This window comes from Bos mutus, chromosome 5, assembly GCF_027580195.1.
Source record: "Bos mutus isolate GX-2022 chromosome 5, NWIPB_WYAK_1.1, whole genome shotgun sequence".
In the NCBI taxonomy this organism is placed as follows: Eukaryota; Metazoa; Chordata; class Mammalia; order Artiodactyla; family Bovidae; genus Bos; species Bos mutus.
The window spans coordinates 96,335,952-96,350,574 of record NC_091621.1 but is presented as its reverse complement, the minus strand read 5'-3'; the positions used below and the strand labels follow the sequence as shown (position 1 = coordinate 96,350,574).

Sequence of the window (14,623 nt, the reverse complement as noted above, 5' to 3'; positions counted from 1 at the left end):
GCTTCATTAATTATAATGTAATGCTTACTGATAGGGGAAACTGGTTGGAGGGTATATTGGAACTCTGTACTTGTCTTCCCAATTCTGTAAATCTAAAACTATTCCAAAAACTAAAGTTTACTTTGAAAAAAAAGTTAGCCATGAAGTCCTGGGTTCAGAGCAAAGAATAATAAAGTTCTGGTTGTGTGATACCACCATGGGCAAATGATATGATAATAATATCCTTAAGTCTTACGTTTGACATAAGGTAGGTATCAAATTTTAATGTATAAGTTGGTACAAATTAGAAAAGAAATAAAATGTTATAAAGAAAATGGACTAATTTTATTCCTTTACTTATATTACTTTTCAGTTTATATAGTCAAAGTTTGGAAGTGAATCATTTTCACAGCTATCAGTTCTTTAAATAAGTTTTCCAAATTCTGGAGTATATAATTCAGGTCCAAATACAGTTTTCATTTTCATTTATCCATTTATGTAGCAAACATTAATGAACATATGTACCAGGCACAGTATTAAGTAGGTGCTGAGGATGTAAGAATGAATAATATGTTGTATAGATTAAAGTCTAAAGGAGGAGATAGGATTGAACAGTTTTAATACAGTATGTTAAGTGGATAGCAATATGCAGAGCAATTATGAGAACAGAGTTCCAAAACCTAAACAGTTCTATTTCTTAAAAAAAAAAAAAAACATTATATTTACATATTATGTGTCAACCAAGAAGAAAAATGCAGTGTCCTGAGCCTTAATATCAAGGAAAGTTTTTATTTTAACACATCAACTAATACATATTTAGTACAATGTTTGTACAATAGTGATTTACTTAAAAATTAAGCTCTTGGAATTTAAAAGATGTTGGACCATAAAACTTATCTGTTCTGATTAAGCTTTTATGTTGAAAAAACTCCTTACTCTTTCTTTGCTTAAAGACCTTGTGAGACCTGGAGCAAAGGAACTGTTGGGCCACACTGTGCCCAGACTTCTGACCCACAGAAACTGATAAGAAGTGTGGGTATTGTTCTAAGTTGCCAAGTTTGTCATAATTGATTAAGGGGGTAATAGAAAATCAAGATGGAAGAAGACATTCCAGACACAAGACCACAGTACTTAAAGGGAACTGCCAGTCATTGAACTTAAGTGCAGATGTGTAGGCAATGGGGAGATTCAGAACCTGGAGCTGAACATGTAGGCAAGGGCTAGATCACAATGGTCCTCAAGTGCCATCTCAGGAATCTGGGCTCTGGGTGACAGGGGTCTGAACTCAGGAGACTGGTGTCTTAGTTCACTTTGATTTTCCTGAGAGAGAAAATTAATTCACTTATCTTCACTTGAGTCTCTGCCCAGATATCATCATCTTAATAAGACCACCTGACCTCCCTATTTAATATTGCAACTAGTGCTCTGTACTGCCCTTCTTACTCTACTCTTTTCTTTAACTTTCCTTGCACTTTTTGTCTTTCAACATATTGTATAATTTAAATTTATTATTTTTATCTCCTCCTAGAATATAAACTCCATGAGGACAAGGATTTTTTTTTTTTTTTTTTTTTTTTGTTCACTGTTTGTTCCAGTTATTTATTATTGCATCGCAAACCAGATAGAAAACTCTCTGCTTAAATGACGGTCATTTACTTTACTCACAGATCTGCAGTTTGGGCAGCCCATGGTGATGCCACCTTGCCTGTGCTCCATGCTGCATCAGCTGAGTGGCCTGACAGGGCCAGAGGACACACTTGCAGGTGGCTCACTTCCAGGACTGGCAGGCTCTGCTCACTGTTGGCTGGGCCCTCAGTTTCTCTCTTCCCACAGCATGTGACTGTGTTGTAAGGGCATGTGTCCCAAGAGAATATGGTGGAAATGCCTGGCATTTTTTATGGCTTAGCCTTAGAAGCCATAACCTCATTTCTCTGGTATGCTTATGTTTGAGGAAGTCTTAAGGTCCTTCCAGCTTTAAGAGCAGGGAACATGGACTCCACCTCCTGATGGAGTTTCAGAAGAACATGTGGATAGGAGATATTGTTGTGGCCATCTTTGGAAAATACAGTCTGTGTGCTGTGTATCCCCAAAGCTAGAACAGTGCCTTGGCTGGTAGAGCTCTATAAATGTTCGTTGAGTAAATGAGTAAGTGAGAGAAAGAGAGAGAGAGAAGGAGGAATTAGAAGGGAATTGTGTACAGTGTGTGGCAGGGAGACTAGAATTTTGGAAACTGTAAGTATTCTGAGCCTGGCTTGAGATTCAAAATTAACAAAGTGGCAGTGAAAATAGAAAGGAAAGGCTGATTGGGAGGGATAGTAAGGAAGCATAAATTATAAATTTTAATGACTGTTTGAATATGGAAGGAAAGGGGTGGGGTCCAGATGAGGGAAGGGGGAGAAATCTAGAATCTAAATCTAGAATGACTCCTAGTCAGTCAGCTATTCAAGCTATGTGCCGAGTACCAGAATAAAAGTAGTGAATGTGATACCTTTTTGATAGAATTATTCTTAGTGTTAAATTCATCCCTCTTCAGAGATGATTAGTAGATAGTAATATTTGAAAACTACATGGATTATGGCACTGTTAACAGCAGAAAACCTTTAGGGGAGAAGAGTTAAGCTTTGAAAATGAAGTTCAGCCTGCCGGTACTGAGATAGATGAGTGGAGAGTCTTGGTGAGAAGTAAGAATTGTGAATTGAAATGCAGGGCTAAGAGATCATCTTGAGGGTTTTCTTCTGTTTTTCTGGTGGAGAGAGGAAGGAAGAGATTGTTTTTCCTATAGAGAAGAGGAAAATTCTACTCCTCCCTCCCATTTTTATCCTTCTTGGTGGGTTTTGTTTCATGTTAATTTTGAAAACTTCAGAAAGTGATTGAAAGGACTTTTTTCCCCACCAAAGCTGATTTTCTTCTTTCGTAATATACTAGATAGTAGCTTTAGGAATCAGTCCCTTGTAGAAATGGGAAAGTCTAGTCATCATATAGGTCACATTCCCTCTGACCCCCAGCCCCACCCACCCCTAGTGTATGTGGACCATTGTATCTGTGCTCAACCTCAGTACCATTTTAAAACAGAGTTTAGTTAGTTCATTTTAAAGCCTGAGTGTTCTAGCTCACACTCAGCATATTAGCGGAGGCCTGGAAGGCCTTTGGCGAATGTGCACACCAATGCAGAGAGACTCAGAGGTGGTCACATCAGTGGAACATTCTAGCTACCAGCAGCTTCAGGTAATTGTTGGAATAATACTTCTTCTCTTTGATTCTTGTAGGAATATTCTCTTTCCCAGTGAATCCTGTTACCGATACTTATTTTGCCTGATTTTGCTGATGTTAGAACAATTTCATATACCATGGGGCAGTAGTGTTAGTAAAACAAATGTATCCTTCCTTGTCTTATAATTTATATATCTCCTTCAGAGAACATTATTGATTTCTTATGCAGGAATTTTTTTGTTTTTGAAAAGTGTAGGAGGAATAAACGGAGAAGGCAATGGCACCCCACTCCAGTACTCTTGGCTAGAAAATCCCATGGACGGAAGAGCCTGGTGGGCTGCAGTCCATGGGGTCGTGAAGAGTTGGACACGACTGAGCGACGTCACTTTCACTTTTCACTTTCATGCATTGGAGAAGGAAATGGCAACCCACTCCAGTGTTCTTGCCGGGAGAATCCCAGGGACGGGGGAGCCTGGTGGGCTGCTGTCTATGGGGTCACACAGAGTCAGACATGACTGAAGCGACCTAGGAGCAGCAGCAGCAGCAGCAGGAGGAATAAAGTGGTGTTCCTGTGAGAGTTAATTGCTACTCCTGTGTAAACTAAATGTGTCTGTATAGGTGAGTATAGTAATGAATGAAAATGGAGGGAAAAGTCTGCTTTCGCTTTGTACAGATAGTGCTTCATTGAGTCACACAGTAGAAAACCTTCAGTTTGAATGTCTCAGAACTCTAGCTCTGTAGTATTACTTGTCAGCTATAAATATTTTAACAGTGGTTGGCTTTCTTTTGTTCCTAAAGGCAAAGGGTGGCTCTCTTGTAGGCTCTTTAGCAGAGAATAAGTTCTTTAGCAATAGGGGAAGATTCGTTTTATTTTGTATAGTAAAAAGCAGCATGAATAGTAACATTAAAATGCTTTTTTTGGATAAATGATTCTCACAGCAGATAGATATCTAATAACACTACATGCTAAAAATGTGTTGTTGCAGTAATAAAATAATCTGTATTTTATGTATGAGGATATTTTTGCTCGAAGAAATTGTGATTTGCCCTAGACTACTAGAACTAGAACCTTGTTTTCTTGGGTATAATTATTATTTGAAAATCACTTGTATATAAAAATAATAAAAATCATTTACTAAACACTAGTGAACACATAGGAGAAGGCAATGGCAACCCACTCCAATACTCTTGCCTGGAAAATCTCATGGATGGAGGAGCCTGGTGGGCTGCAGTCCATGGGGTCGTGAAGAGTCAGATACGACTGAGTGACTTCACTTTCCCTTTTCACTTTCTTTTTTTTATTTTATTTTTTTTAACTTTGCAATATTGTATTGGTTTTGCCATATATCAACATGATCCACCACAGGTATACACATGTTCCCCATCCTGAACCCTCCTCCTCAAAGGAAATGGCCACCCACTCCAGTGTTCTTGCCTGGAGAATCCCAGGGACGGGGGAGCCTGGTGGACTGCAGTCCATGGGGTCGCTGAGAGTCAGACACGACTGAGGGACTTTACTTTCACTTTCACTTTCATACATTGGAGAAGGAAATGGCAACCCACTCCAGTGTTCTTGCCTGGAGAATCCCAGGGATGGGGGAGCCTGATGGGCTGCTGTCTTTGGGGTCGCACAGAAACGGACACGACTGAAGTGACTTAGCAGCAGCAGCAGCAGTGAACATATGACACTTATTTGATTATTAACCTAAAAATTATGGACCCTTTCCTCTTAGAGAGTTTCATGATATCAGTTATACTATTTCAATGGCTTTTTAAAGTTTTTTTTTCTTGGTTCATAATTTTATTGCAAAAGGAATATTATGACAAGCATGGGTTAGGATCAGAATGGTTTGTTATTTCATCTTTAGCAGAGGACCATAGAACCTGGTTTCATTGTTAAGATTTTTTACAAGTAAATAATATACTGTTATATTCTTTGCTTGGTGGTAGGAGGCACAGTGCCTAATAAGAATTTATCTGGTCTTTGTCCCATGTTCTGGAGCAAAACTTCCAGAACCCTGAGGATTTCCTGGTAACAGGAGTGTTATCCTAATGAAGCAACTACTAATGGGCTCCTAGATAACTTCAGGTAGGGCTTGGTCACAGAACCAACCTAGCAGAGGGAAGGAGGTTGGAGATTGAGTTTCGGTAACATGGCTATGATTTAACAAGTCATGCCTATGTAATGGTGCCCTAATAAAAACTTTAGACACCAAAGTTTAGTGGCGCTTCCTGGTTGATTAACACATTGGTGGGAGTAGGAGTGTGACACACCCTGATTCCACAAGGAGAGAGCATGAAAGTTCTCTGATCTCAACCTGTGTATATCTTCATTTGTCTAGTCCTTCTGATTTCTATGCCTTAAAATAAAACTATAATCATAAGTGTAGTGCGTTCATGATTTCTGTGAATTGTTGCTGTTTAGTCGCTAAGTTGTATCTGACCCTTTGTGACCCCATGGACTGCAGCATGCCAGGCTCCTCTGTCCTTCACTGTCTTCTGGAGTTTGCTCAAATTCATGTCCTTTGAGTCAGTCATACTGTCTTAACTATCTGATCCTCTGCCACCCTCTTCTCCTTTTGCCTTTAACCTTTCCCAGCATCAGGCTTTTCCAGTGAGTTGACTCTTTGCATCAAGTGGCCAAAGTATTGGAACTTCAGCTTCAGCATAAGTCCTTCCAATGAATATTCAGGGTTGATTTTCTTTAGGATTGACTGGTTTGATCTCCTTGCTGTCTAAGGGACTCTTTAAGAGTCTTCTCTAGTATCACACTTTGAAAGCATCAGTTCTTTGATGCTCAGCCTTCTTTGTAGTCCAACTCTCACATTTCTACATGACTGCTGGATAAACCATAGCTTTGAGTATACAGACCTTTGTTGGCAAAGTGATGTCTCCACTTTTTAATATGCTGCCTAGATTTGTCATAGCTTTCCTTCCAAGGAGCAGGCATCTTTTAATTTCATGGTTGGAGTTACCATCTGCAGTGATTTTGGTTATTAATTGCCAAACCTGAGGGATTTGTGGGAACTTCAAGATATATATCCAGTCTGTGAGTAGTGCAGGTGGCCTGGGGAACTTCTGAAATCAGGGCAGTCTTATTGGGAACTGTGCCCTTGGAGAGTTAATACCTGCACTAATGCCAGGATTATTGGGATACCTCTGGTTGAGTTTGAAGCAAAATATCTGTATTGTGTACTCTTTTGATTCCCAGTGAATAAACTTCAGTATTACGAGTCTCTTAGAAATTAACAACTTACTGGATTGCTGTTGATGTACTTTATTAAGCTCTTAATCAAGATAAACTTTTAGGATTACCAGAATTCAGGTTTCTTTATCCATGAACATTCTTCAGTAGGGCCTATGAATTTTCAGAGACTCCTCTACCTTCTTTTGCTTGATTTTCTTTGTGACCAGCAGCCTATACCTGCAAGATTGCAAACTGGATTTAGAGTTTATAGATTTAGAATGACTAATAGGCCCATCATGAATTAATGCCTCTGGTCTTGATTAGTAGCTTAGTGATTGGTATATGAAAGATAAAGAGAATTCACAGAAAATGGGCTAATTCTATCCCGTATTTGAAGAACTATACTTATCATGTATTTGAACCCAGTAGCTTTTCACTTAAATGCATTGGAGAAGGAAATGGCAACCCACTCCAGTGTTCTTGCCTGGAGAATCCCAGGGACGGGGGAGCCTGGTGGGCTGCCGTCTGTGGGGTCGCACAGAGTTGAACACAACTGAAGCGACTTAGCAGCAGCAGCAGCAGGCAGTGTAGAACATCATCAAGGAAGTGAAGGTGGTATATAGTCAGGGATTGACATTAGAGTCAGAAGGTCAAGACTAATGCAAGTTAAAACTCAGGCTAATCCAGAAACATAAAAATAGCTAACTCCTGTAATAACAACCATAGACTATCAGTGGCTCAAAACAATAGAAACTTACTTCTCATTCGTTGTTTAGTCTAATGTAGGCCAAGGTGGAGAGAGGCTCTATTTTGCAGAGACATTCAATGACCCAGGTTTCTTCCATGTGTGACCTTCCATCTTTACAGCCCCATTTCCATTTGCATTTAGCTGGTGAGTCACAGAAGAAAGACAGATTGTGTGCCTCAGGCTGGAAGTGATACACATCACTTCTGCTCACATTTCATTGGCAAGAGCTAGTCTTTTGGCCCCAACCCAGATGCAGGGATGTTGGGAAGGAGAGGAGAATAGGGATGTTGGTGAGCACCTGCTGTCTGTCATAAATTCAGGATCAGTGATAGCTCTTCCCTGGTGCTAAGATAATTGGCATGGCTTATCCAGTGAGAATGATTTGGGGTTGTTTCAAGAAGTGCCAGAGGGAGAAAAGATGCAATCCCTTATGGATTCAGTGTCCCGTATAAATATTACCAAACTCAGGTTTGGCTGCTCAATGCTTGAAAGCCAGTACAGGTGCTGGTAGGAATGGAAGTGTTGCTGCATTCAGGAGGCCAGCAACTTTGGACACAAGCAGGCTTGTGTCCAAAAACCAGCTCCAGGAATTTTTCTCTACCATGAAATTTTTTAAAGGGAGAATTACTCGGGAAGGGGTTCAGCATCTTTGTTGTCTTCCACAGGGTGCAGACTTTCTTTTGATTGATTGATGATGAGGTAACAGGACAGTGTTCCATGACTCTGGAGCTCAGCCTGGAGTTACCGTTCTCCATCTAGGTGGGGGCTTTAGTTCCTGCTGTTGCTGCTGCTGCAATCATGTCCGACTCTGCACAACCCCATAGACGTCAGCCCACCAGGCTCCCCCGCCCCTGGGATTCTCCAGGCAAGAACACTGGAGTGGGTTGCCATTTCTTTCTCCAATGCATGCAGAGGAACTCAAAGGTGTTTTGTTATGTATGTTCCTTGTGGAGGAACCAGACACAGTGTAGGCACAGTGGAAATGTTGCTTGAATGTGTTAACATTCTCCTGTCTTTAAGAAAACAAAATCTGAAACCCTTCCCTCAACCCCACATTCTCCTCCAGTATTATCACTTATCATCTTTCCAACAGAACTCCTCAAGGGTTAATTATACTCTCTGCCTGGACTTCCTCTCTTTTGCAGTCTTTCTTGGAACCATACCAGGTAGGTTTTCACCCCCACACCCTGCAGAAATCTCTTTGTTCAGGTCACAGTGACTTCCTTGTTGTTGACAACCTGCTTTAACTTGGTTTCCATGATGCTTCTGGTTTTCTCTTATTTTACTGACTGCTTTTTCTCTTTTACCTTTCTGCCAGTTCTTTTTCCTCTTCCCAGCCTCTTAATGTTGCTTGAGTCCTGGGGGGCTCTGACCTCAGCCTCTGTCTCCATCTGCAGTCATTTCCTAGGTGACGTTATCCAGCCCTGTGATGTTAAATACTGTCTTTTTTATGTAGACCCCTGAGTTTCTAAACTTTTCCCTTGAATTTAAATTCATATATCTAAATGCTTACTCAAAAATGTCTCTTGGATGTCTAGTAGGCTTCTCAGACTTACCATATCCAAAACTGAATTCTTCATTCCAGCTGCCTGACCACTATCCTCCCCCCAGCAAAACCTCCATCTTCTTTCTTTCAGTAAGTAGCTACACTGTTAATCCAGGTGCTTAGATCAAAATTCATGGTATCACAATATCCTTCTTGACTACTTCTTTCTCTCACATCTCATTCATCAGCAAATCATTATTTTATGCCTTCAGGATATGTTTAAAATCTTATCACTTCTCACCACCCTAGCACTTACTATCTCTCTAATCTGTACTGCCATCATATCTTACCTGGACTGTTGCAGAACGTCCTAACTGATCACTTTCCTTCTACTCTTGCCCACTATAAACTGTTCTCTCAGCTGGCAGGGTGATCTGTGGAAGATACTCCAATTATTTCCCACGATGTGTGCTAAGTTGCTTCAGTCGTATCCAACTCTGCGACCCTGTGGCTATATAGCCTACCAGATTCTCTGTCCATGGGATTCTTCAGGCAAGAATACTGGAGTGGGTTGCCATTTCCTTCTCCAGGGGCTTCCCGTGATACTTAATATAAAATCAGAAATCCTCACCATTGCTTACAGTCCTCACCTGTTTTATCTGGCTCCTGGGAACCTCTGACTTCATCTTCTACCACCTCACTAGATGCATCTATGTCCTGGTCTTACTGCAGCTCAGTGGGGACAAGCTCACTTGTACCGTTGGGATTGTCCACTTGCTATTTCCCTTGGCAGAAATACTCTTTCCTGAGATGACCTCGTACATAGAATTAAGAGCACAGACTCTGGGGTTAGACTGCGTAGGTTTGAATTTCCTTGTTATCTGACCTGAGCAAGTTATTTAACCTTTTTGTGCCCCAGTTTCTACATCAGTAAAATGAGAATGGTAATAGGATCTACTTCATATAGTAATTATGATGATAAAATGGGTTAATATATGTAGAGCACTTAAGCACCTGCCTGTAGTAAGCTCCGAGTGTTAATTGTGTGATGGTCACTACTTCATAAGGTCTCTACTTATACATTGCCTGTTCAGAGGTGTTTAGTTGGAGGATCATCAGAATGAATATTGAATATGCAGCCTCCTAGGGCACCTACTTTGAAGAGGACAGCTTACTGTGGTGTAGAGACAGCACATGTGTAGCAAATGTCTTTCTATGAATGTCACAGAAGTGCCCCCTTATTTTATTTATCACCCTGATGGTGCCCTCTCCCCCTCACCCACACCTGCTTCTCTTTCCCTGTGAAAGTGAAGTCAGTTGTGTCTGACTCTTCGCGACCCCATGGGCTGTAGCCTACCAGGCTCCTCTCTCCATGGGATTTTCCGGGCAAGAATACTGGAGTGGGTTGCCATTTCCTTCTCCAGGCGATCTTCCCGACCCAGGGACTGAACCCGGGTCTCCTGCATTTTAGGCAGACGCTTTACTGTCTGAGCCACCAGGGAAATCCCACTGCTGCCCTAGTGTTCCCCTTCCCAGCTCCCGCTTATGCCAATTCAGGTTGGGTCTTGGGAGGCAAACATTTGGAGACCTTTGGAGGTAGACATGGGAAGGAGGAGTTGTCACCACCACATCGTCCCTTTTTCTTTGCCTCAGCATGGGTTTCATCATAGGTAGCATCCAGTGTCTCCATTTACTTCTGTCACCTTTGTTATCATACTGAGGAAGATTTACTGATTGTGAGCATTCTGTCCACGTGTGTGTGTCTATGTTTTAACTTCCCTTTAGAGAGAAAAGGAATAAAATGAAAAAAAGACAGGGTGGAAGAGATTACCTGTTTCAGCTTCCCTTCTGTTTTCATTGTTCCCATCAACAAACTTTCTTTAAAACATCTAGACTTCAGTGACATCCTTCAGGGATAGGCACATAGGGAAGTATTGGGAGCCTTGGCCTTGTTTTGTGGAGAAATACCCTGCTCAGAAATAGGCTGTGGTGGAAATGGATAATGAAGAAGGGAATTCACTGGGGCCCTAGGAGTGAGAAGGTTCAGAGAGGAAATGAGTGAAGAAATACATAACGGGGACATTCAGCCTGAGAAATAGCTCCGAGATTCACAGATCTCTCTCTGCTTACAATGTCATGCACAGACTAGAGAAATCCTCACCAGTGGCTGGAGCAGGGGCAGTGTCCCTGCTCCCATTGCCAGTTGAAAGGAAACGTGGAGCTTCCAGAAGGTCAGACCTTGTGCTCCCAACCACAGGGGAAAGAGGTATATTATTGATATTCTGACGTCATCTACAAAGTGAAAGGAGGCTCAGACACTTTATAATATGCCATATTTCAGAAACTGTGAGAGTTTAAGAAGTGTTAGAGCTCAGTCCTTCTGGACCTGCCTGTATACATTTTTGTATGTTAAGTGAAATATTATTCACATTTCTTTTGTAGTTATACATTATCTTTTTTAATATATATGCTATAAAGTAGACTGCAATCCAAATTTGGTCTAATGGTGATTCTCATTATAGCTTTGCATGAAGCAGATGCACTTATTTCACTGGAAGTTCTCTCAATTATTTAGACCATAGTTAATTGGATTTTGGGATCTGGAGGTAGTGATAAAATAATTGAACCTCAAATCTATTAACATTATTTTTGCATATGTACCATTTTCTGTATAACTGGTCAGAATAAAATGATCTAAAATAACTTTCGTATTTTTTTATTTTTGGCCAATGAAACCAGAAACAACGGCTATATGAAATAATTGGGACTGTTGGTAAATATAATGGCAGCGATACTCTGAACACAACCAAGAGTTTCTACCTTTATCAGGGCACATTTAGGCTTTAGATGAGAGCTGGGCAGAATTGTCAGACCATTGAATGGATTAGTTTCCCTGCTTTGTGTCTCATTTTTATAAGAAGGATATTCAGTATCAGTAGTAAAGTTTGTGCTCACTTTTCCAAACGGGCAGATTTTTTGCTGCTTGGAGTAGTCCAATATTATTCTACTCTGCTACTCCCCTCTCTAATTTGTAGTTGTTATTCTTTTGACCCAGAAAGAGGAAATGCCATAGTATATATTTAGTCACAGAGCTCTACTGTAAATTCCCCCCTTCACCCCAGGTGTGAATATTTTAATAGCTTGTGTCCTCATTGTAGTAAAACTTTTCCCCAAGAGTTGATATTTCTTAAAGTACCTAAGAGGATAGTTGACTAATGGAATCTTTACTGAGCAAACTTCAGCTTGTGTTTGCATAGTAATTTACAAAAGATAGAATAATTAAAAGATTGGATGTAATATATGTTTTTGTCCTTACATTAAATCATTTTTTAATTAAAAAATGTTTTTTTAATTTAAACTTTACAATTTGTAAAAGTTTTAAAGACTTGTTTAAAAAAATTTTTAAACAGACTTGATTTTTAGAAACAGTTTTAGATTTACAGAAAAATTGAGAAGCTAATACAGAGTTCTCACACACAACCCCCCATCCATGCACATAGTTTTCCCTATCATTTACAACCTAGGGTGGTGCCATACATGCGTTGTAATTAATGAATCAATATTATTGTTAACTAAAATCTATACTTTATTCAAATTTCCTGGTGTTTACTCTATGTCCTTTCTCTGTTGGAGGAGCCCATCCAGTATACCACATTACACCTTTCTTCTCTCCTTAGGCTCCTCTCAGCTATGATAGTTTCTGAGACCTTACTTGTTTTTGATGACCTTGACAGTTTTGACAAGTATTCATCCAGGTGTATTGTAGGTTGCTCCTCTTGGAATTTGTCTGACTTTTTTCTACTGGTTAGACAGGGGTTGTAAGATCATATGGACTATGTTTAGCCTTGTAAAAATTGCCAAACTGTCTTTCCTAAGAGGTTATACCTTTTTGCATTACCGCCAGCAATTTATGAGCGTTCTGTCTCTTTGCATACTTATCAGATTTTGGTATAGTCAGTTTCTTGAACTTCAGCCAATCTGATAGGTTTACAGAAGTTGGGATGCAATTTCCATAGTTCGTCATTTAGTCTTACTATCATATTTTATTATATCTGGCATTAGCTTTCTGCTGATACTTCTTTTTAAATTAGCATTAAGAAAAGAACATGCACCTTTTCCCATATGAATAATTGTTACAGATGTTTAAATGGCATTTCACTTATTACATTAAAATGCAATTACTTATTCTCTTTGCTTTCTTATCACTAATAGCCTATAAGCTACATACTATTGGTGTTGTGTTCTGTTGATGTTAATGTCTCATGTTTAATTGCTTTTGTTTAATTTTTTTAATTCTTATTTTCCATTCTTCAAAGTCATTATTGCTTTTTTGTTTGTGTTTCTTTGTTCATAAAAGCTTTTTTGTTTCTATTACATTATGTAGTTTTGTACCAATGGCTAGAAGCAGATCGTCATGGCAAGAGCCAAGATGCTGCAAATACGACTTCAGGTAAAAATAAAAAGTTGAGGTGTTAGAAGTTATTATTTTAATTCACCCCAAGTCCATCATAATTGTTTCATTATTCAGTTTTGCTTAGGCAAAAAAATTTGTTATTTTGTATTTCTGTTCTCTTATTTGCATCTTAATTTTTGTAAAGATCTCATTTGCTTCAAGCCTTGAAGAAATTAATTCATTAGTCTTTAAGCTCTCTTGGCAGATATGTTCTATTTTCTTAGGAGGAAAGGTTTAATTGTAGTTTAAGTTTAGTAGGAGGTTATTTGGCAATATTACTTGAAATTAAGTCTACTTGTTGTGGGGGATATTAATAATTGCACAAATTTATAATCCTTGTTTATTTCAGGATAGTGTTTGAAAGGTGGATTTTAGGTTAATTAAAGCATCCTTATGTAATTTCCATTTCCTTGGAATCCAGATTCTTAGACTGGTTCATTTTTCCTGTTAACCTAACAGTAAATTCTAAGTTAGAGGTTTATGGGTTCAAAATGCAAAGGTTAGGTTCCCCCGTCTCACATCTCCAAAAGTCATCTCAAGGATTCTTTTATTTGACTGATATTAATAGGAATAGCTGCATTTACTCACTTCTAGATCCTTAACAGTGTTGTCAGAATTTTCAGTCAGCTTCTCTCCACATTTTCTTCAAAATAATATTTGCCAAGACAGCTGTATATATAGCAATGATCTCCCCGCCTCTTTTAGAGCAGTCTAATAAGAAGTGGTGGTGGTAGTGGTGGCAGTGGTGATGATGGTTCTGTTTTTCTTTTGTTAGATTTGTATTTCTGTTTCATGGGGTTTTGTTTTTGTGAAATTCTTTTTCTCTCAAGGTGGTTTTCTTTCTCTCTTCTGGTTGATTCATTGTTCCTCTAGGGTGTGGTGTTCCTTAGTTAACAGGACAATTATGTTGAAAATAGCAGTGTCATGACTTTTTCTGATTTATTTCCTGTCACATTAATAACTTGATATATGAATGAAGATAAAGTTACTATTTTAACCAAACTCAGGCAGAAATCCATTAAAAGGTAAGTGTTGCAAGGATTTATATCCTCATTATATGCTGTTTCTTCTGCCCCTGCAGTATTTCATATTTTATTTACATTTGTGAATGATAAAATAAGCATTTTTGGTATTTGAGGGCAGGTAAAGGAGAGGGTTTCTTGATGGCTGGGTATTATCTAAGGTGAGATTATCCTTTTGCTGTGTCACTGGCACAGTCAGCAGCATAAACCTTAGAACCAGGAGAGAATTCTAGTTTTGCTTTTTCTCTGACTTAAACTGAAGTGAAATATAACCTTTTTTTTTAATGAAGAAGTAAATAATCTAAAAATTCTTAGTGTTTACATAAGAATCTAGTACCAGCTAAAGATACCATTTACTCTTTGTGAAATCAACCGTGAACCCTGACTCATTTCTTCGGACATAGTGACTCTTGAACGGTTTCGTATTGTCCACTGACTTTTCCCATGTTCACATACCCTAGAAGCATGGTGCAGAAATTGATAAACATTCACTGGGGACACCTTTGACAGTTTCTCTTCTAGAAGTGAAAGCTCTTTA

General features: G+C 39.3%; 1 protein-coding gene across 2 annotated transcripts in view; it reads left to right on the top strand.

The window, feature by feature from the left end:
* DENND5B (DENN domain containing 5B) overlaps positions 1-14,623 on the top strand; it is a 221,512-nt gene that overhangs the window by 84,861 nt on the left and 122,028 nt on the right. The window contains exon 2 of one of the 2 annotated variants that reach the window (XM_070371293.1): positions 12,995-13,060. The exons of the other annotated variant lie outside the window; for it this stretch is intronic. Within the exon in view, the coding sequence (XP_070227394.1) occupies positions 12,995-13,060 (66 nt within the window). The remainder of the gene's footprint in view (positions 1-12,994; positions 13,061-14,623) is intronic. 2 annotated transcript variants of the gene reach the window in all.